This window comes from Anthonomus grandis, chromosome 22 (genome assembly GCF_022605725.1).
Source record: "Anthonomus grandis grandis chromosome 22, icAntGran1.3, whole genome shotgun sequence".
Taxonomy (NCBI): domain Eukaryota; kingdom Metazoa; phylum Arthropoda; class Insecta; order Coleoptera; family Curculionidae; genus Anthonomus; species Anthonomus grandis.
Genome location: NC_065567.1, coordinates 16778722 through 16800391, shown reverse-complemented (window position 1 = coordinate 16800391; position 21670 = coordinate 16778722). Strand labels below are relative to the sequence as shown.

General features: G+C 30.8%; 2 protein-coding genes across 3 annotated transcripts in view; both read right to left on the bottom strand.

The window, feature by feature from the left end:
• Nucleotides 1-8338, bottom strand: part of LOC126749036 (uncharacterized) — a 57646-nt gene extending 49308 nt beyond the window's left edge. Inside the window, exons 1-6 of one of the 2 annotated variants that reach the window (XM_050458645.1) lie at nucleotides 8046-8338; nucleotides 4539-4676; nucleotides 2942-3509; nucleotides 2452-2676; nucleotides 2117-2397; nucleotides 1826-2054 (exon numbers count right to left, since the gene is read on the bottom strand). In XM_050458645.1, coding sequence (XP_050314602.1) covers nucleotides 1826-2054; nucleotides 2117-2397; nucleotides 2452-2676; nucleotides 2942-3509; nucleotides 4539-4676; nucleotides 8046-8179 — 1575 coding nt within the window. In that variant the 5' untranslated portion in view covers nucleotides 8180-8338. Of the gene's footprint in view, nucleotides 1-1825; nucleotides 2055-2116; nucleotides 2398-2451; nucleotides 2677-2941; nucleotides 3510-4538; nucleotides 4677-5255; nucleotides 5282-8045 lie in introns of those variants that run through there. The other variant, XM_050458646.1, reaches the window with a different exon arrangement.
• A 1165-nt stretch (nucleotides 8339-9503) lies between these two features.
• On the bottom strand, nucleotides 9504-21670 carry LOC126749037 (polyadenylate-binding protein 4-like). The gene is made up of 4 exons (XM_050458647.1): nucleotides 21173-21670; nucleotides 11539-12105; nucleotides 10477-11457; nucleotides 9504-10374 (listed from the first exon to the last, which is right to left on the bottom strand). Exons 1-4 carry the CDS (start codon nucleotides 21363-21365, stop codon nucleotides 10238-10240), a joined length of 1878 nt encoding a protein of 625 aa, XP_050314604.1. The 5' UTR covers nucleotides 21366-21670; the 3' UTR covers nucleotides 9504-10237.

Genomic DNA, 21670 nt, shown 5'->3' with positions numbered 1-21670 from the left:
GTAGTCTAGATAAAGCACTTCATATAATCTGCCTTAGATTTAGTTTGCTTTGAATTTATCCCAAAGATGTCTTTTCCTGTCAATCTATTTAAAGATATTATGGTTTAGCCATAGTTTTTGAGAGTGGTCTTTAAAGGCATGTAATTTTCTCTGATTTCTGTAAATGCCTTTCCTACATTTTCTCTGTTATTCATTTGGTGTCTATCCCTGAGAAATGTGATGTAATTTTAACAATTGGTAGTCTTATAGTTTGCTTTACAGGAGTTCCCATTTACTATTTTTTTAGAAAATGCTGAATCTTAAGTGTATGTGTATTGTTGCCATAATTACTGCATGATCACTTTTTTCAATTATTAATATTATTGAATCAGAAATTTGACTACGTAACCCAAGTTTCAGTGACAAAAATAAAAGATGGCATTCTTTGCTAGCCTGGAATTCATGTAATTTGCTCATGAGGGAACCAGCATTTGTATACATTAGGCTTAGCTCTCTGATCGGTTGCCTGAGTTTCTTGGCTGTTGATTTTGTCTGGATTTAGTAATAGTTGGCTTACTTTCAATGTATTTTATTTTCAGGTAACGCTCGACATCGTTTTTGCGCCTTTCAAATTCTTTTAGTATGGTTTGCTGCTGTGCTGTTCGGTTTTGTATAAATTTTCATCTTCTAATTGGTTCTTAACATAAAGTATTTCACTGGCTTCCATTTTATTGCCTCTAATCTGATTAGTTTACATTTGTTTGTATCTTGGTGTTCAAGCCTGAAGCCTTTTGTGGTTTCAGCATCCAGCATGGGCTTAAGATTTATCAGAGACCGAACAGATTTTGCTTTGTTGAAAGTGTATTTAAGGGAAAATTTTATATGTACTTGATTGTTTTCACGACATCCACGTATCAAACATTTCAATATTTAATTGCCTAGGCTAAACAAGTCAGAAAGCTCTAGTAGGTACATACTTTAAAACTCATAGTAACATTTTTATAAAATACAGTGAGAGATATTCTCTCTGTAAATTAAGACTTTAATTGATTTTTTTTAAAGAATTTTTCACAAATTAAGATAAGAGGCAATAAAATATATGTTAAAATTCTATTTCGGGAATGTTTAATGAAAACATTCTCAGAATATACAATGCTTGCAAAACATTGTATAATGCTTTTTCTAATTTTAAAATAGTACTGGTTTGTGGGACAAAACCAGATATATTTTCACAAGTTCTACAATTCAGTCACATGCTGTACATTTGATCCCTATAAACTATTGAGCATTCCAAATTATTGATAATAATGTTGAGTTACCAAGAAACTTCCGTCACAATTTATACATTTAATAATGCTGAAGCCTTTTTTAAGTATTATAGTCATAAGCTAATATTAATAAGCAAATATAGTTAATAATTTTAAGTCCTTGCATTATCACTATTTATTTTCTTATAGCACCACACTTTTTTTCACAATATTTATTTCAATTATAGTGTATTAAGAACATATTACCAAAATTATAAAAAGAAGAGGCTATGAGTTTATAATCTGAATACCGGAAACTGATAAATTAAATAATCAAAACAACATGAAAACTAGCTTTAATATTCTCCCGAGTTTTGATTAGTGGTAAAACTGTTTTTTGATTTTAAATGTCACACCAAAAGTTCCAACCATAGGACTATGAATGTTTATGCAAAATTATGGAGGGTTTTTATAGTGTGGACACTCTTATCCTTACATGTTTTAATGTTGATATTATTTTAATTCTTTTTTTTCTTGAACTTTTTCTTTAGATTCATTTATTAGTAATTACATAATTTTATTTATAAAAAAATACTCACCTCAGTAAAAATATCTTCCTGCAGTTCCCCTTCGTCATTAAATAGATCTTCCCAATTGTTAACATTATCACCTTTTCCTATGTTCAAAGTGTCATTGTCATCATCAATATACTTGATAATAGGCCTAGTCTTTCGATTGATATTCTGTTTAGCCTTCCTCATAATTTCTTTTTCTTGTTCATGCTCATTCTGCTTAGGTTTTAGTTTAATTGTTGGTGAACTTTGTGGACTAAAAATACAAGTTTCAAATTAAAGAATTTACTTATGGAAAAATACAAGGTTTCTTATTACCTAAGTTTTGGAGGTTCTATTCGTTCACCTAATACGATAACCCGGTCAATTTGTTTAGGCACAAGCTTTTTTTCGGTAGTGGCCTTGTTTACATCTTTTTTGTCACTAGCTTCCGAAAATACTTCATCGAATTTTTTACTTTCATTTTGGTTGCTTGTTGCAATAATTTCTAGCAAATTATCTATGTTAACATTTTCGCAAGGTTTTTGTGGAAATACCGTAGAATTTCCCAGTCTGTCGACATATTTTAGTTGAAAGTTTCCAAACGTTTGGTCTTGGAACTGAAAATTGCATTATGAGAAAATCGTATTATTGTTTTTTAAATAAAGACTTACATTCTCTGAATTTTCGCGTTGTTGAATTCCTTCTTTAAAATTGTCGACGAGAGGTCCCCAAAGATAATCGCAATAAATATAATCCATTAAATATAAAAATAATTTGTCTCCGCAAAGGCAGTACCTGTTTTGAAGGATAGTTGTCAGTTCTGTAAAATTGTTTATATTGCAGAACTCTTTAATCTCATAGGGAAATATACTTAATCTCGTAGTTGGAAATATAATCTAAAAATTAAAATGCATATGTAATATTTTGGAAATTTCTGGGCTTTATCCGATTATTCAATAACCTGTTCACAAGAATTTACACGCTTACTTAATAAATTATCAAAGAGGTTAATCTGGGTTAGTTATTTACATACATAGTTGTTAAGTAACAACTTCGAACCGGCAATATTTGGTCATCGAATCATAATCGGATGTAACATGAATGAATGAATGATGAATTACGAGGCAAGCTATACCTTTTTTCGGTTTAAATTGAACTTACCTTAAACTTATTACAATATTTTATTTCTTCAGTCACATTTTCAAAATTAGAAAGGTCCTCATTAGCATTGTAAAGCTGTGCATCACATCTTAACCAATGAAAACAGTGTTTTAATCGGTTTATACTAAATATAAGTAGTTTTGCAAAAGGAAATAAGTCCTTAAGCAGCAACATTTTAATACATCTACATTGGTAACTATAAAAGGGCCGAACATATAAATCTTTCTTGTTAGAAATGTAATCTATGTCTTGAGTGCAGTAGCAATGCACTTGAGGTGTTTCTACATATTCTTTTTCCTCAGCTATGACAGGTTCAATATCCTGAAGTGAATCTTCCCTGTTTACTTGTAGTTCATTACTATCTTGAATTTCTACTTTTCTTCCATTGGAGGAACACTTTTGAATTTTATCATTTTTTAAATTTTCCCTTTGCGGAGCTACTAACTTAGATCTTCTTTGTGCCGGAGGAACATATAGTTGAATTGGTGGCCTTTTCTTCTTCGGGACACTAGTGTCGGCCATTTGTTTTGGACATGAAGGTTCTATATTAGCGTCAGGAACCGGTGGTCTAAAATTAACAGATAAGAAAAGCGTTCGAGTTTGAGCATCGACATAAAAGAAGATCTTAATTTCGACGAATTAAATTAGAATTTCTTTTAATAAAAATAAATCTCCTATTTTGTTACCCCTTTTTTTTGCGATATAGAAAAGCACATAGAAATCCCGCGAGGCTTCAGAAATTTTTTACATTACATTCAGAATTTTTTACATTAAGTTCAGTTACATTAAATTACGCTATAAATACTTATAAATTTTTTTTTTAACTTCCGACAAATAAAATCAACTTTTTGGGGGATACCTTCACTCTAAAGTGAAGGATTTTATATACTTTATTTACTTGTAAAGCTAACATAAAGCTGTTGCATTTTTGTTAAATCGTGCTGGGTGATACAGTTTTTTTGAGACCTGACTCGCAATTCGTTTATTTAAGGCTGATATGAAAACAAATTATTAAAATTGTTTTTTCTTAAACGAAAAACTCGTTTGAAGGCTGGGACAAGGAAAATTTGCGCTTTTATTTTTCTTGCGAAGAAATATTTAAAAAAACAAATATATAAATTTATTCTCTGATAAAAACTACCTAAGAAAAATTGGATTTTTTTTGTCATGCTCATATAGAAATATCATTTCGATGGTGCTTTTTTAATGAAATATCTGAATATATTAATGGGATTATAGGTTTCAACTGCCTCTCCTTAAAAATTATTAATCGGTGTAATAGTTTCGTTTTAATAAATTAAGTTTTTATACTCCTTTTCGTGATATGTATTTATAATAACTAAGCAATGGACTTGTTAAAGCAGCAATATGAACAAATAAATAACTATTTCCAAAAATCTATTTATCAGTAACTATCTGGGTAACGGGGTGTGAAACGACCTATATAAAGTTCGATTCCACTCTGCAAATATTTTGTTAACAGTGTCTTATTTTATAAATATTTAGCCTTGAAAAAATACTACGTTATTTAGATTAGAAGTGCATTCCTATCTCAAAAAACTAATATCTACTCAAATCTCTTAAAAAAAATACTTACAGAAAATACTTCTTCTGGCATACTCCAATAGACTTTGAAGAACCACTTCCCAAAGGGATCACCGCAAGGTCGCACAATTTTGCTTGGTACCGCACAACTCTTAGATAATTTGGACTGAGCGACGGAAATACTAACACGCTGAAAGTAATAACAACGTAACAACAATGAAAGTAAAATTATCTGTCTGTATCGGCGTTGCCGGATCCAAAGAATTTACTTTTACTGTCTTGTTCTTCCGTATTAAAGCGAAGAAAGGTGATTTTTTTATAACAAGTACGTGCTAATGCTGAGGCTAAGGTAGACATTCTAAATAAAGTAGAAAGGGGCTTTTGATACCTGACATTTTAATTTAAAGGCTCGATGGTAGGCTAACAAATTTTTCATAATAAAAACGCATTTAAAGTATAAAGAAAATTTGTAATTTGACTATTTGTGACACCCTGAATCTATGTCCACCTAAATTAAGCCAGTTTCAGATTTGCATAATATTTTCATACAGCTTTAATTCCTCTCACAAAAAACTACTGTTCCCCTTTTTGGAAATATTAGTTTTGAAAATGAGAGAATTTTGCATAATTTGTGCAATAAATTTACTATTAGGGGTACATGAAATTATTTATTTATTAAATTCGTACTGTTTTAACTAATATATTCAGGTTTATTTTCAAAATCGCTCGCAGTATGTGTCTGTGTGTGTGTATTTAGTTTAAAGCTTACCAGGTTTGCATCAATAATGACCTTCACCCACTAGTATTTACCTTAACAGGAACAACGTATTTATTTAGTCTCTTACTTAACTCATATTTCTACACAAGGCCATAAAGAAAAAGTATACTATATGTAGTGGTATTTTAGAAACATTAAATTTTATATAAAGCAAAGTTCCTGTATAAGTTATAAAGAAATAGATTTCATGTAAAATTTAACGGACATTAGATTAATTAAAGAAAAAAACTATAAGTTTATCATTTATTTTGAGAACATCCTTTTCTGCTATGGTGCAGAAATTTATTAACTTAACGTGAATTCGTCCCAATAAAAATCTTAGCGATAAATCTATGACGTTTCATATTAATTGTAAATGCCAGAAAACCCATTGATATGAAAGCGACTGAAAAGAGACATTCTCTTATTTTAAAATAACCATTAACGTAATAACTAGTTCTGTCAAATATTTTATCTAATACATCTAATATTCTACAATAATTGTTAATTAACGCAATTAAGCAAATTTAATTTCACTTTCTCATGCAATTCAATTCGTCACGCAACTTCTCCAGAGATTTGATAAATATTCTGTAACATATAATATTGTGCATAACATACTCGATAGCACCTTTAGACATGATAGTAAGGCTCCCTTTTCCAAGATGGCGTTCATCGGCCATGTTGAATATTAGCTACAGCCATGCTAACTTTGAAGGTATTGTTATATGCGTATAACTTTACACAGGGGCGACTTAAAAGGTCATCGGCTCGTAATTTTTCAACCGCGCAATATATTGTTATATATATATATTGTCTATATTCATTACCTGAATATTCACAATATATTCAGGTAATTAATGTTTTAAGCTGGAAATAACTCCATATTAAGATTACCATAGATTTTTCCAGGGTGAAGTACTATTATGCAAAGCAAAATAATAGGCGAAGGATCTTGTTTACTTTACTTGTCAAGGGAAAAACTATATCACAAAATGTCCATAAAAAGTTAAAAAAAAAAACAAACAAAATTGATTGTAAATACGGTGTCATGAGATGTTTTTAGATGTCTTGTAATGTTATGTGTGTTCCGTTTTTTAACCTTTTTATGGACATTTTGTGATAATATCATTTTTCCCTTGACAATGGTTTAACAAGTGAAACGCGTCGGGATTTTTGAAATAAAGATTGTGAAGTAAACTGGACCTTCGCCTATTATTTTGGTTTGCATAACTCCATATTATATTTAAATGAAGATGACTTTTTATTTGGAAATCAGGTCTAAATTTGGTTACCATTTAAAAATGAATGAATCTACTATTTTCAAATTTGAGGGTTAAATGTATTATAAATATGCAGAACAATGGTTCAGTGTGACACATAAATTATTTCATTTAAAAAATGAATGTCTAATGCCCAATACCAATAGGAAGTACAAAAAACTATAATTAAGATTTCTCAAGCTTTTATAGTATAAATGTTCTCAATATTTTTGGACCACTTTTTGATTTACGCTTGTATTTGTCTGTTTAACGCAGACAAATACAATCCAATACAAAACATTCCAAGGGATATATGGAAAAAGTCTTCGGCAACAGCGTTTTTGGTTTACATAATCGAAAGGTCGCGCGCTGCCTATAACTTTCACCTTCACTTAATCGGAATTCAAATTCTTTTTCCTTGACGGCTGCATATTGAATCATTTTGCGGTTTTTTTGTAACTTCTTAATTAATGTTATGGTCGGATTTTGCTCGACTTTTTAGGCTATGCGGGCACATTCTAGCCAAAAAGTGAATGGATTTAGGTTAAACATATTTTTTAAATGAGGGTAAACCTTACAAGTCCTTTAAATTTATATACATAGTTGTGAAACTACATTTACTTTATTTCATCAAGGACGTTTATTTTGTTTATGCATAATGCAAAATACTGTAGCAATTACACAAGAGTAATTTCTGACTTTAAATAAAATTATTTTAATATTCTCATAACTTAAGAAACAGGTAGAGAGGATTATAAATAACTTGAAAAAGAGCATAAATTTTTACCTGCATACTAGAGAATTAATTAGTGTAGCATTCTATAGATGCCTACAAAATATTTGGGTTTTTCGTTTATACAAAGAATTTTAAAATTCGATGTCGGTTAGAGAATAGGTACCTGAAAAAGGGACTTAACGACTTGAATTGGTCAATGATGTATTAACCTCTTAACCCCGTATTACAAACATTTTGTCGTTGACTAAATAAATAAATACGACAAAAATAGTATTGCTTCTATAAGCCAGAAAATTTATTTTTATAATTAGTGACAAGCGGAAATGTGTTGAACATACTCCACATGTAACCCAGGAGGGACTGGAATTATTTCCATGCCGCTAAAGAAATACCAGAAAATCCATTTTTAGGTATTTCTTTAGTTTGTTGATCGGCTTGTAAACATTTTTACACGCTTTTATATAAGTATCTTAAGAATTTGTTGGTTATGTATAGTTCCCGACTTCACACAATTGACTATGCTGGCGTCACCTTTCTATATAGGGTACCATTGTGTGGTTAATGTTGTATACACACACACATATACATATATATAATCTAACTTCTCATTGCGATATGCGTTGGCAGAAATTAACTAAAGTTATTTATAATTATAGCACCTTAGATTAGTTCAATATTTATAAAAGCCAATTAAATTGTTCTCTATCTTCATGAAATGTATATGTTATAATTGTTTATAAAATGGATCCGACGCGTGACTTGTTTGAATGACCTTACAATCAATATCATTGTGGTTAAACTTACCAACATTTACTTTCGTTATTAATAATAGACCTAAAATCTTCACCAACACATTCTACAAAATCACGGTCGCAAAAAATTCGATTGAACTTAATAGATAATTTACTTAAAATCTCGTCTGTAGAAACACTTGTCATATCACTTTAATAGCTCATTTTTCACATGATACATTCTAGAAAACATTTTTAAATAAGCGCCTTTATTTGTGCCATTTGTATAACCTATAAGTCTCGCTGCCCGAACGAACATCTGCGTCTGTGTAATATTATCAAAATCGATTTAGCCGAGCAGAGTAGCCTATACGATTGTATTGTATACAACAAGGATATAGCAATACCGTTGTGTAAGCTCCCTCGTTTGGCGGTGCGCATGAGTTAGAAATGACCGTATACCATCTACCTTTAGTTGGGAAACAGCGTGCATTTTAACTTATTTGAATTGTATACGGAGTCGCTGTAAAATAGCGCTTCTTTTTAATCAAAAATAGGTTTTAAAAATTTACCGAGAATGAAATGAGCAAATAAGTTACAAGAATTTAATACTAATTAGTATAAGTACACTTACTATACTTCTTCCAAGAAGTACTGACTGAAGGTCGGAAAATATGAATAGAAGTACTAGACAATTGAAACAGCCCTAATAACACATTCCAGGAATATATAGGTTAGGTCTGTTGTGAGTGGGGTACCTTGTGTCCCTCCATTGCGACCCTAGGTCTATTGTGGCTATATTATAATTAAAAGAATATTTAGGACGTCTGGTGTTTTAAAACATTCATGGGATATCCTACTGAAATATACCAAAAACGGCATAATATGTCGTATATATTATATGGGCTTTTGCTTAATAAACTACAAAAATATTATTAAAATCCAAGTTCAAAAAAAATAATTTTATCTTCTAAATAAATATTTAAATTCTAGTTAAAAATTGTATTTTAAAGAATGTTTTTTAAAACTATATTATCTTTATCTATTATATTTTTGCAAAATCCTAATCGAAAATTGTATTTTTATTCCAGAAAATTTTCTATGAATTTTTCTTAGTCTGCCATATTGATATATATAGATAAAATAATTTTGTTAATGTGGTCCTATTTTAATTTCAATCTTTACTTTAAACTGAAGAATGGAAAAAGAAAAGCAAATAATATAAACTTTTACCTCCATGTTAAACATTATTTCAAAGTACTTTTAACATTATGAATCATTTAGAAGTTTATAAGATTAGTTATTAAGAACAAGGCAAACTCTTATTTGAACCTATAATTTGTGTCTTGTTCCAAACTATATGCCTATTATATGTGATTAAATTCAACCCCGAGAAATAAAAACAAATATTTCATAACTTAGCTTAGCGTTTTTGATATCGTGTATAACAATTTTATAAAGGCTTGTTAAAATTCCATTGCCTTCATTTATTTTAATATTTTCAAGATAGATAAAAATAAAAAAATGCTAATGCTTATTTAATGTTTATTATGTCAAAATTCGATTATTCCATAAACCATCAAAAATGAAAATTACAACTCATTTTGATACAAATTGAAATTTACAATGATTAAAATATAAACAACAGCTGGTGGAGTAAAGAATTTGAAAATAAAATCCTGTTGCAACTGGACGTACATTAAAAAAATCGCTTTGCAATCTTGAATTTAATCTTTTGATCAACAAAAGTTTGTAATTTCAGTTCAATGCCAGTTAACAATTAAATTTTGTTTTCATAGTCTTGATATAGTAAATTACCATATCCCCAGCTTATTAAAACTACTACATTTGTCATAAATTGTATTGAACTCAAAGATAATAAAAGATTGAACCTATACAGTCTTACATTGGAATATTGAACTAGGCGGGAAAGAAAAATTTGTTAAATGTTTTTAACAGAGCAAGACTAAATAATAATTCAACTACTAAAATAGATAATTGAAAATCAAAGTGATTAAAATACACAAGCAAAAAAGTTACAAACCATAGTTCTTATATGATGTTTTTTGTATTCACATTTCCTAATATTTCCCAATGTTAAAAATTACTTTTCGACAAGGCAAAATACAAGAATGCGTGACTAACTAAGATTTAGTTATGTTTCTTTTGCTTATTTTTTTGCTTTTTTATGTTTTTCAATTTTTTTTTCATTTCCTAAACTAAAACATTTTTTCAAAAAAATTAATTTGGCCTTTGCTAGGCCTCTTAATCCTTCTTGATAACGGCCTGCTTGGCTTGATGGGCTTGCAACACAGCAACAGCCTCTTCTACCTTGTTCTTCAATGACTCGTTGTGCTCCAACATGTGCAACAACTCGGTGTTGTCAATTTCTAGCAACATACCTGCAAAAAAAAATTTTGTATTAGTCTGATCAAAATAAAATTTTGTTGTGAAGAATTTCTATTATATATGCCCCCATAAGAAAGATTCCATAATTTACAAACCTGTGATTTTCCCAGCCATTTCAGAATACATGCGCTGGATGAGTGGAAACAATCTTTCTCCCAACATCTGCTTTTGTTCCTGAGGGGGAGCAGCAGCCAACATAGTGGCAGTAAGAGGTTCTTGCCCTTGAATATGCACAGCCTGTTGAACTGGCGCAGCTGGCAGAGTTCCCATCGACTGAGGTGGGTTGCGCATGTTGGAAGTGTACTTGAAAGTAGCGGTTCTGCTTCCAGCAGCAGAAACAACTCCAGTTTGTCCTGCAAGGGGTCTTCCGGGCATATTAGGCGGTTGTTGTCCTGTGATAGGCCTGGGTACGTTAATATTGCTACGCATAGCCATTGTTTGATTTGGCGGACGAGCAGCGGCTCTGTAAGAGTTGGTCATACTGTATGCAGTAGCTCCACCCTGGGCTCCTGGTCTAACGGCATTCTGCGCTGGCCATCTTGGACTGGTTCTAATTGGCGCCATTTGTGCTCCGGCGTAGAATCTTTGAGGAGCTGGAATGGTTGGGACAAAATAACCACTGGACGCTCCAGGCTGAATAAATTGACCCATTTGGTGCATCCGCATATTGGCCATACGTTGCATATACTGGGAAGTCAAATGAGCTTTTCGGTCTTCTTTTCTTTGAGCTAGCGCAACGTATAACGGCTTGGAACCCACAATTCTCCCATTCATTTCTGTAACCGCTTTTGTAGCTTCTTCCGGAGAAGAAAAGCAGACGAAACCAAAACCTTTGCTGCGCCCTTCTTCCATCATTACTTTTGCCGAGGTTATGGTTCCAAACGGAGCGAATTCTTTACGAAGGCGTTCGTCGTCGATGGTATCATCTAAATTTTTGACGTATAAATTGACGCCTTGATAACGGTTAAGCCGTTCCATTTTTAAAGCTTCAAACCGACGTTTCAATTCTTGTTGACGTTCTGCTTTCTTTTGCGCACGTCCAACATATAGTGGCTTTCCTTCGACGATTTCCTTTCCTGTAAATAATTTTCGGGTAAAAAATAGGTATTTATGAAATTACTTACTAAAAATAGATTTACGTTATTAAGATTACCTACCATTAAGAGCTTCCACTGCACCTTCTGCAGCGTCCGGACTTTCAAATGCAACAAAACCAAAACCTTTGGACTTGCCATCATCTTTGTTCATTATTTTGTAACTGGTTATCTTACCATACTTCTCAAACATATTGCGAAGCTGTTCTTCTGACAAATCTTCTCCGAAGTTCTTAACATAAACATTGGTGAAAAGTTTTGCTTTTTCTCCAAGTTCCTTTTCTCTCTCTTTACGTGGAATAAATCTTCCAACGTAGACTTTCTTTCCATTTAGTAACATACCATTTACTTTTTCAATAGATTTGTTTGCAGCCTCTTCAGTTTCAAAATGAACAAATCCATAGCCCTTGCTAGTGCCATTTTCATCTTGAGCCACTTTGCAACTCAAGATGCTGCCGAAGGCCGAGAAAGTGTCATACATAGCCTTGTTGTCAATAGACCTATCCAAATTCTTAATGAAGACATTGCCTACTCCAGATTTTCTCAATGAAGGGTCTCGTTGAGACCACATAATACGGATTGGCCTTCCCTTGATTAAATCAAAATTCATAGTATCAAGAGCTCTCTCAGCTGAAAAAAAAACAATATATTTTTAACTGGTATAATTATTTATTGTAATAATATAAGACTAGTGAAACAAGCATTAAAGGATATACATATATACCTTTAAAATGTTTTTTACATTCATCAAAACAGCATTATGAAAACAATAATATTTAATATCATACACATGTGCCAAAAACAGTTAAAGGTTTGGAGGTTAATATATCTGTTATTAATAACATATATTAAGCAATCACTCTGTATAAGGATATTGAACCAAGGGAGTTTCTCTTAGTAGTTTAATAACAATGGCTTTTTATTGCTTTTTCAAATCTTATTAGTTAAAAGAACAAAAGTTATTTATTAGATTTTGAAAACTGACACTTTTGTTCAAGTTATTAATATTTTGGACTATAACCTTGTTTTGAAGCCACTAATTTTTTTGACTATAAGATTTGTTAATATCTGTTTTAAACTTCATGTTTTAATTGAAGATTGCAATGAATAAATATATTACACTAGAGCATGTACAAAAAGTAGATGTCATGAGAAGTTGTTAGATTTATTGTATTTACTGCAAAATATCAATTTGTCATTTAAGTCTTTTTTATATTGAATTCTTTCATTCAATATAAAGAATATCAAAGCAACAAATTTATTTGATATAAAAAAAATTTAATATAAAATACGGTCATTTTGAAAAAACACAGTAAAATTGTAGATAAATGTTATCTTCCAATTGATATCAGACATCCTAATATATATTATAGGGCTTCTATTGTTCATTATAAAGTATAATTAACTGAGATAAATAATCATAAATCGATAATAAACAAATCTTTGTACCCCGTAAAAATGCCTTTTTATATCTATAAATTTTATATGTTAAATACTGACTACTACCAACATTGCCATATATTATAATTTGTTGATGAACAAATTTTCTTTTCACATTTTTTAGAATATGTACTTTGTACAGAGCAAAAATTAAAAACTTTAAATGCCCCCTATGTGAATTTTCCATAAGTATTGCAGCTGGAAAAAGCTGTAATACTTAAAAGGATAATCTATTTTTGAAACATAATATTATGTACTTAAATGTGAAATTTTAAGATCTCAAATAAATGTAACGTCTTTAGAAATATTAAGATATATGCAAACTTCATATAGATATGAGAAATATTAAAATTCAAAATTAAATTTACATATACATTGATAAAATATTAAAACTTTAACATTAAGAGATATTAAAGAAGGACACAGTACATTTAAAACTGCTCTGCTAAAAAGTCTCCTATTTCATAGTAGCGTTTTGCAACAAGCAGTCCTTTTACACATTTTGGAAAGAGCTTTTTATTATGAATCTCTTTGATATCTGCAGGAAGATGATTATACAGCTTTTTACCATTGAAAATAAGATTTTTTTTAATTGATGTACTGCTAGGTATTGGTAAAATTACATCATTGGCCCTTCTACTGTTATATTTATGTCTTTCTGTTACATTGCTGTGCTTTCTATATTTTTTATGAATAACACACATGGATTCCAAAATGAATAAATAAAGAAGGCAGAGTTAAGATTTTGTGTGAAATGAAAAGTTCTTTGCATGAATCCCTCGCTCCAATTTTGCAAATGTATCTGATAGCCATTTATTGCAACATAAAAACACTTTTAAAAAGTTGGTCACAACATTCACCCCAGAAACATAATCCATACCTTAGATTTAATTCAATTAATGCAAAATAAGTATTTTTGGCAACTCTAAACTCAACCACCTTAAGAGCATAACACTTTGATTCTAGTTTATTGCTTAGTAGCCTAATATGGCTTGATAACAGTAGAATTTAGGGTATTAGAAAGACATACTTTAAGAATAAAGAAAAAGCATACTTTGAGAACAGACCCTTATACTAATAACTTGATCAAGCACAGAAGTACAAAACCAGTATACATAAATAGATACTAATCAAAATTACCCATGTTATCTGAAATTTCAACTTCGATTACTTTAACAAACCAAGCTTAAGTTTGATTCATAACAGGATGTTCTCTCAATGTCAGAAGCATACTTATTAAACAATGACTAAATTATAAATTTAGATGACTGATCAAGGCTAAGTATCTTGAAACCATTGATTTGAGGAAAAACAGATCACAAGATTTATGATTATTGTAATAATTTAAAAAGAATAATAATATAGGGCAAAATATAAAAATTTGAGAAACATTCTTTAGAATCAGAAATAATATAAAATGCTTGATAAAATGATACATATAAAATAAAAATAAATACTAAAATGAACAATTCAGGTGTATCCCCATGCATAGAATATGCATAGTAACTCTTTAACACTAACTCTAAACCTTTTGTAATTTTAAAGGCGCCTGATCCTCATGGCAAATAACTAAAAAGTTTTCTGCTATTGTAAATTATAGACTTTGTAGTCAAAGCTGAATGAGGGATTGGTAAATCCCAGTAAATTCCATACCTTAGGTCCGATTGAAATCAAATCTTGGAGCATAAGAACCCAAAGACACCCTAGAGCAGACATTACCTATGTGAGACTCAATGTTCTCAATATTAACTCCAAAATTTAGGATACTTGTCTTTGTAATATTAAATGTCAATCCATTAGCATCACACTAAAGTTTTACACTCCATCATCTATCATTTGCTTAAAAGTGGCAGTGGAGACTGCTTAATTCAATATTAACAAAAATTGAATTGCAATATTTCCATTAGGTAAAACATAGCAAAATATCATACAACTATACACAACATACACCTAGATGAGTAAATATCTGTTTGTGCAAGTAAATACCAGCAATAAACCAATAACATAATGTTTAACCCACAAATAATAATAAGCCTTTATTTCCACATTATTTTAACAGGCAACTTGCCCAATAACAGGACACAGTTGTAAAACAATGAAAAATATAGTTTAAAGAAAAAAAAAACACAAAACAAACCTAAAAGAATGAAAAGAAAAGAAGTAAAGTCACAATCTCAAAAGTTATCCAAAAAATTAGAACAAATAACTATTAATATGATATAAAAACCCAATTATAAAAGTTTAACAAGATAACCACATATTCAACAAAATTAAATTAACTGCAATATACCAACTAACTATAACTTAAACACATGGGTCTTAATCCCAAGAGTAATGGATCCACCAAGATATCGACAATCACATGAACTGGAGAGAAATTTATATCACACATGTGACAGATCCGATTAAATATAGTGCATATAGTGGCGATTTCAACAGGATGTTAGTATGAGGCCTTGGCAGAATGAATGTTAGGGAATGTCTAGCATTAAGCCTAGGCGCCATGAAATGTACACCAGAAAGAAGTATCAGATCACCAGATCAATGAATCCATTCAGTAACCCATGCAGGAATTTTACAGAGAAGATCATTCTTCTGAGATGTATTGGATGTAGATTGAAGCGTTCCAATAGTTGCCGATGATCAAACCCTCTAACTGGAAGTAATACTAGAAGTAAATAATAATAAGCCTTTATTTCCAACAGGCAATTTGCCCAATAACAGGAAACAGTTGCAAAACAATGAAAAATATAGTTTAAAGAAAAAAAATACCTAAAAACTAAAAGAATAAAAAAAAAGTAAAGTCACAATCTCAAAAGTTTAGAATAATGAACTGTTAATATTAATATTAGTGGTAATATTAATAAAGTGGTTTAATATATGTTATGACAAGTATAGGCCCAATAACTGTTCCCTGAAGAATGTATACCAATCATAACATCCAAGACTGTTGTAACATTGGCAAATGCTGTACAAGAACAATATATCAGGCAAGTCATTGACGGAAAGCAAAAATAATAGTGGCCCTAACACAGAACCTTGTGGAATATTGGAGTTATGTTCATGAAGTAAGATTTGATGTTTTGAAGATAAACAGTCTGAGATCCTCAAGAAAAGACTGAAACCACCACAGAGATTTCCTTCTAAAGCCATACAGCTAACTTTTTTAGTAGAAAATACCATGATCAATACAATCAAATGCTTAAAAGATATCACAAAGCACTGCAGAAGCATAATCTTGCTCATTAATACTAAGATACACCTCTTTAACTACCCAAAAAATAGTGTCCCTAGTACTATTGCTGATTCTTGTGATATTCCCATGACAATCTGGCACTTATTTTGAGTCGCCTGCATATGGTCAGTGGGGGAGGCTAAGTTATTTAGTTTTTAGTTTGAATACATTTATTTACAATTTTTTTTTCTGCTCTTTTGATTTAAATTAATTCTTGATTCTTATCCTTATTTAGTGTTGATCTTTTATTATTTATTTTCTCAAACTCACTACTTTTTTTATTATATAGCAATTCTTTTATAGTTTACTTGCATGGATCTAATACAGCTCATGCATTCATACTTGTACATTTATATATTTAATTGATTTTCCTGTAACTGGGTATTTGTAACCTATTGGAAATAAAGTTTATTATTATTATTAGTGTGGAAAGTAACGAATGACCTAGAGATTTACAAGATTTACAAGAGTTCAAGTCCTGAAAATGATGATCAATAGCCATCAAAAATTGATATTAAAATCACTAGCCAGTATCACTGAAGCATGAGGTGGAAGATTTGATAATATAGTTTCTAGCTTAGAAATAAATATATTAACATATTGATAGGCACACAATAAAAACTACTTTACCTTTGTCCACTGAGCCACACAAAGTTTAAAATCTAGTTCCTGACAGATAAGATTATACTTAGCAACATTTCTAAAATCAGATAAACTTTAAAATTCTGTCTACACATTAAAAGAGTACCTCCATTCTTACAATTTAACCTAGAGAATATGGATACTAGGAAATAGTGTAAAATAAAAATTGGCGCTCATCAGCTTTAAGTGACTGCTTACTTAAGGTTGATTGAGCTAGGGCTGGAACAGATTTTGCCTGGCCTGTCACTTGAACAAGCATTAGAATTGGAATTATCAAATTGCCAACTCTTGTCAGTTTGAGTATTCAATTTATTCAGAAAGTTAAAATACAAAAATGAAAGTTCCATGAATTAAAAACTCTATAAGAACACAAATCTTAAGTATCTAAAGTTTAAAATATTTTATCAGAATAAAACACAGACTGATCTGTTTAAAATTTGCATATAAATAGGTACATTAAGACTTTGTATAAAATGTAAAGCACTTATTTAAACAAGAAAATTAAAATTAAAATGTCAAGTACTCATCAAAGGAATAAAAAGAGTTATAATATAACAATATTTCCCTGACCTTACTCTTATATGGCTTAAATGTTAACCCTTTTATACTTTCCGGCAGCGCATTAAAAAATTTTATTCACCAATACCCTGTTCCAGTCTGACACCTTTTCAGCCTCCAATATGAAAACTCAGAATGAAATTGGCACAAGTTTCATTCTGTTTGTAGTGTCATAGCCATGGATGTCTGTATGAGATATAAATGAACCCTCATTTTGCCTTACCAATAGCAGATTCTCAAGGATATAGTGTGAAAGAAGTGTGAGTATCCTGAGAGTTGAGAAAGCCTCCCTACATCATACCAATGTCCTATTCCACCCAGTACTCTGAGCTGTATGAGAGAGTAAAAAGCAGCATGGAAGGCTGTCAAAAAATTATGCCATTAAAAAAATACACTCCACGCTAATTTCCGGCATAGTCCATCAATATGCAGTCCCCATTGTAAATTCGGGTCTATTGGAACCCCCAGAAAAACTATGCATATCTCAGTACATGTTTTGACATAACTCTATTAGAATAAACTATAAAAAGCTAGGAGATGAGACATTGAATGGACTGGATAATGATTCCTAAAGTTAATTTTCAAATCAATTATAATTCTTATAATACTCTTATGCATTCTTAAGAAAGAAAAAAATTAAATCAATAATCCCCTAAAAGTAAATACTGAACACTTATGAAAATCACATTTTCAAGCAAACCGAAATGCAGTCATGATGGGGCTTTTCTTCAGTATACTATATCTTTAATGTGCTAGTATAAGTTCCACAGAATGGCTTGCAAAAAGGATAAAAATTTTAATTTGGGCTGATCTTGTAAGCTTCTTTACATAATGGATGTTTCCAGCAGCACCTATGATATTGAAAGTTTTATTGTGCAATAGGAAATAAATCCTAATAATAAGGCAATTATTGAACTATTGACAGATAATACAATCAATTTAATAATGTAGCAAATAAAAAGAGAAAACTTAATCGGTATAATATAAAACTAGCAATGGTACATTAAAGGTTTAAACAACTAACAATCTAATTCTATTTGAAAGAACAAATTTTAAATTATTTAAAGACATGCTGTAGATCAACTGAATGTAATAAGATGAAAGACATTGTGTCCTCTTGTATGGATGCAGAGAACAGCAAAATTCAAAGTTGACAAGAGACCTGAAACATCAACTTGATAGTTGGATATTTAAATTAACAACAGAAAACTTCTGCAAATAGCAGATATATTTATACAAAAACAAATAGCAGATTTTAAAAGCAATTCCTTCCACAGATGTTATTATATGTTTATGAAAGCCAAATTTCCCAGCCCAGATACTTAGAAGAAAAGTTGAAACAATATGGAGATTAGGCAATAGTTCTCCATCATATCCTGAGTTTAATCACAAAAGGAAAAAGTAATTGTGCCTAGTGACAAATTGCAACACAGAGGTTCAGTAAAAAAAAAGTGCAATCACATAGGGGGAAAAAAATAAACACTGTCAAATCACAGTCTCTTTATTTTTTTAGGATAATACATCCACAACTTAATTCATAAATATGAATATGTAGAGAAGCAGATTGTACATGACAGAAATAGGCAGATGGAGTGGCTGTTCAATATGCTACCAAAGAAATCTGTAAAAGCATTCATAATCTGCAGAGGAGTGGACAAACAATATTTCTAGTTTAAAATGATCTGCCTTGTTAAGATCATATGGTTACAGCTTACTTTGTCTTCCCAATCCATTAACCCTAGCTGATAATTTAAATTTATCAACCAACAAAAGAACTTTAAAAATTTGAAAAGACAAAAAAGTTAATCTTAAAACATATCCTCCAAACATTTCTTTACAAACCAACTAGATATAGGCCCTAGAAAAGAATCTCCACGGAACTCTCAGAGGATCAAAATCAGAGAGCTTAGTCCCCACAAATACTTGCTGGTGTTGATCTTCTAGATCCACATAAAGAAAACCAGGAGGATGTAACCCCCTGAAAGCCATAGTGATGAATCTTCTCCAGCAGAATATTGTGGCAGAGACAGTCAAATGCTCTTGACAGACCATGAAAAAGCACTGCAGAGGCCCCATCACCATTTATCAGGAAATATTGCTCAATAAAGAAATTAAACATAACACAATTTGAACTGCCATTCTCCTGGAAGCCAAGTTGAAATTTGGTTTGGATATTGAATTAAAAAAAAAAACATAAGATGAGTTTTGACCAGTTTTTCAACCTGTTGAAGAGTACTTCAGGTCATGGAGATGACTAATTGCTACAATGATGATGGATATCATTAATGATTTTCCAACTATTTGTTTTTTTTTACTGACTTTGCTGTTTTTAGCATTTTTGTTTGGAGTGAGATGAGGAGGTCCGAGGTACATATTACTGTAAGCATTGAAATATCTTTAAATTTCTTTGGACTTTATTATAGTACAAAGAAACAGATTGTGAGCCAAGAGTCTTTTGGTTTCGGTTTAATGTTAAAAACTGGGAATGAAGTTCGAAAAGTTCCACCATTCTTTTATGAAAGGAGCATAGAGGATCAGGCACATTACCGAAGACAGAAATCTTAAGACTTATGAGTCAAGAGAAAGGAAAACTTGCTTAATTTCTTTTACTAAAAATATGACCATATTGTGGTGTTTATGCTGCATATTTAATATTTTAGTATTTAGTTCTGCACCATATAAACTCATATCTGATAATACAGAATTAGCGACTCTACACTCTATGAACTTATCACAAGAATTTGAAGAAAAACAGTCAATTGAAGAGCATCAGTGTACAATTGACGGTGATTGTGATCAAATCTTTCACATTAATCCATACAGTGAAGGCTATAATAAAATAATCTGTAATAATCTAATAAAAATAATTGTAAAGGAAAAACGCAGCTCATATCAATAAAACTAATAAGTCTGAATTAAACAACTGTTAATAAAGTCTGAATTAAACTGTGATGGGTCATATTTTCAATTCACTTTCTCAGGTAAAGAAATTTTATGAATCGGACTGTGAAAAAAAATTCATTACACCTAACTACAGATTATTTTCAAAAATAATATTCTTATCTTACTAAAACCATTATTATTATAAAGGAAACTACTTTCCTTAGATAATCAATGATTATGATTATTCTTTTGTTACAATGAAATTAAATATCTTGGCTTTATTAAATTTTAAAATATGATTTACTTGATATATTTAATTTTGATCTAATAAAATATTTTATCTAATTATCTTATATTCCTTAATTTTCTCATTTATATTCCTTAATATCAAAATGTATTTTTTCCATTCCTCAAAATTTCCTTAAGTCTAAGGAAATAAAGGGTTTTGAATTTCAAGTTATGAGGTTCAGTCATATACAGATTTAAATTTTGAACTAGTGTATTTCATTTTACTTGCAAATCACAGTTGGAGCAGAAGGGGTTAAAGTATAAGATTAAAGTAAAAAGAAAATGATTAGGTTTCAAATTCTTTAATAAAATGAATACACAAATTTCCATATGCTACAATTACCAAAGGCACAAAAAAAGTTAATAGAAAGGATATTACAAGTTGACCAAGCTTTAACCTAAAAATTGCCATGCCATGTTGTCAAAAAAAGCATGGCAGGAAATGAAATTTCTAAAACTATAATTTTATGAAAATTATTATGTTTTTAGTCCAATATGTTGCAACAAAAAGCAGACTAAATGCACAGATAATGACAAATGAATTATTTGAAAGGAATGGTAAAACGTGTTCAGGGTCATTCATGCAGAACAAATACAGGTTATATTTGATCTGATGACTTGACCACACCATATGGAAAGAATAAAACTTACCATCAGCAGGTTGTTGGAAGTTCACATAGGCATATCCCAGAGATCTTCTGGTGATGAGATCCCTGCAAACGCGAATGGATAAAACAGGGCCAGTAGAAGAAAACTTCTCAAAAAGCATGGCCTCCGTAATGTCGGAATGCAAATCCCCGACGTACAGAGACGCCATGGGGTAATTCGGGGCCCCTTGATTCATGCTTAATCCTTTACTGGAAGAGTGAGAAATTCACAACAGGACAATATTACTCAAGAAAATGAACGCTTTGCTCTGTTAACATGAAAATTAAAATGAAAACGCACGTTGCTTGAAGTTTTCACTGTTTTTCGATTTTTTTGTTGTGTGTTTTAGGACTTTTTAATTTTTTTTTGGTTTTTTTTAACACGATTTTTAATTTTTTTTGGTATTTTTATGTGGATTATTTCACCGTGGTTCCGTGGTTGTGTGTCGGTGAAACACGGACACAACCACTCTCTCACACCACTACTTTTAACAAAATGGCT

What these genes read in the sequence shown, in the direction of transcription:
- LOC126749037 (XM_050458647.1), bottom strand. Translation starts at nt 21,365, where the DNA reads ATGAATCAAGGGGCCCCGAATTACCCCATGGCGTCTCTGTACGTCGGG. An exon ending in CTTCCAACAACCTGCTGATG is followed by an intron (nt 12,106 to 21,172) that starts GTAAGTTTTATT and finishes TTTTTTTTTCAG; the next exon opens with CTGAGAGAGCTCTTGATACT. An exon ending in TGCAGTGGAAGCTCTTAATG is followed by an intron (nt 11,458 to 11,538) that starts GTAGGTAATCTT and finishes AATTATTTACAG; the next exon opens with GAAAGGAAATCGTCGAAGGA.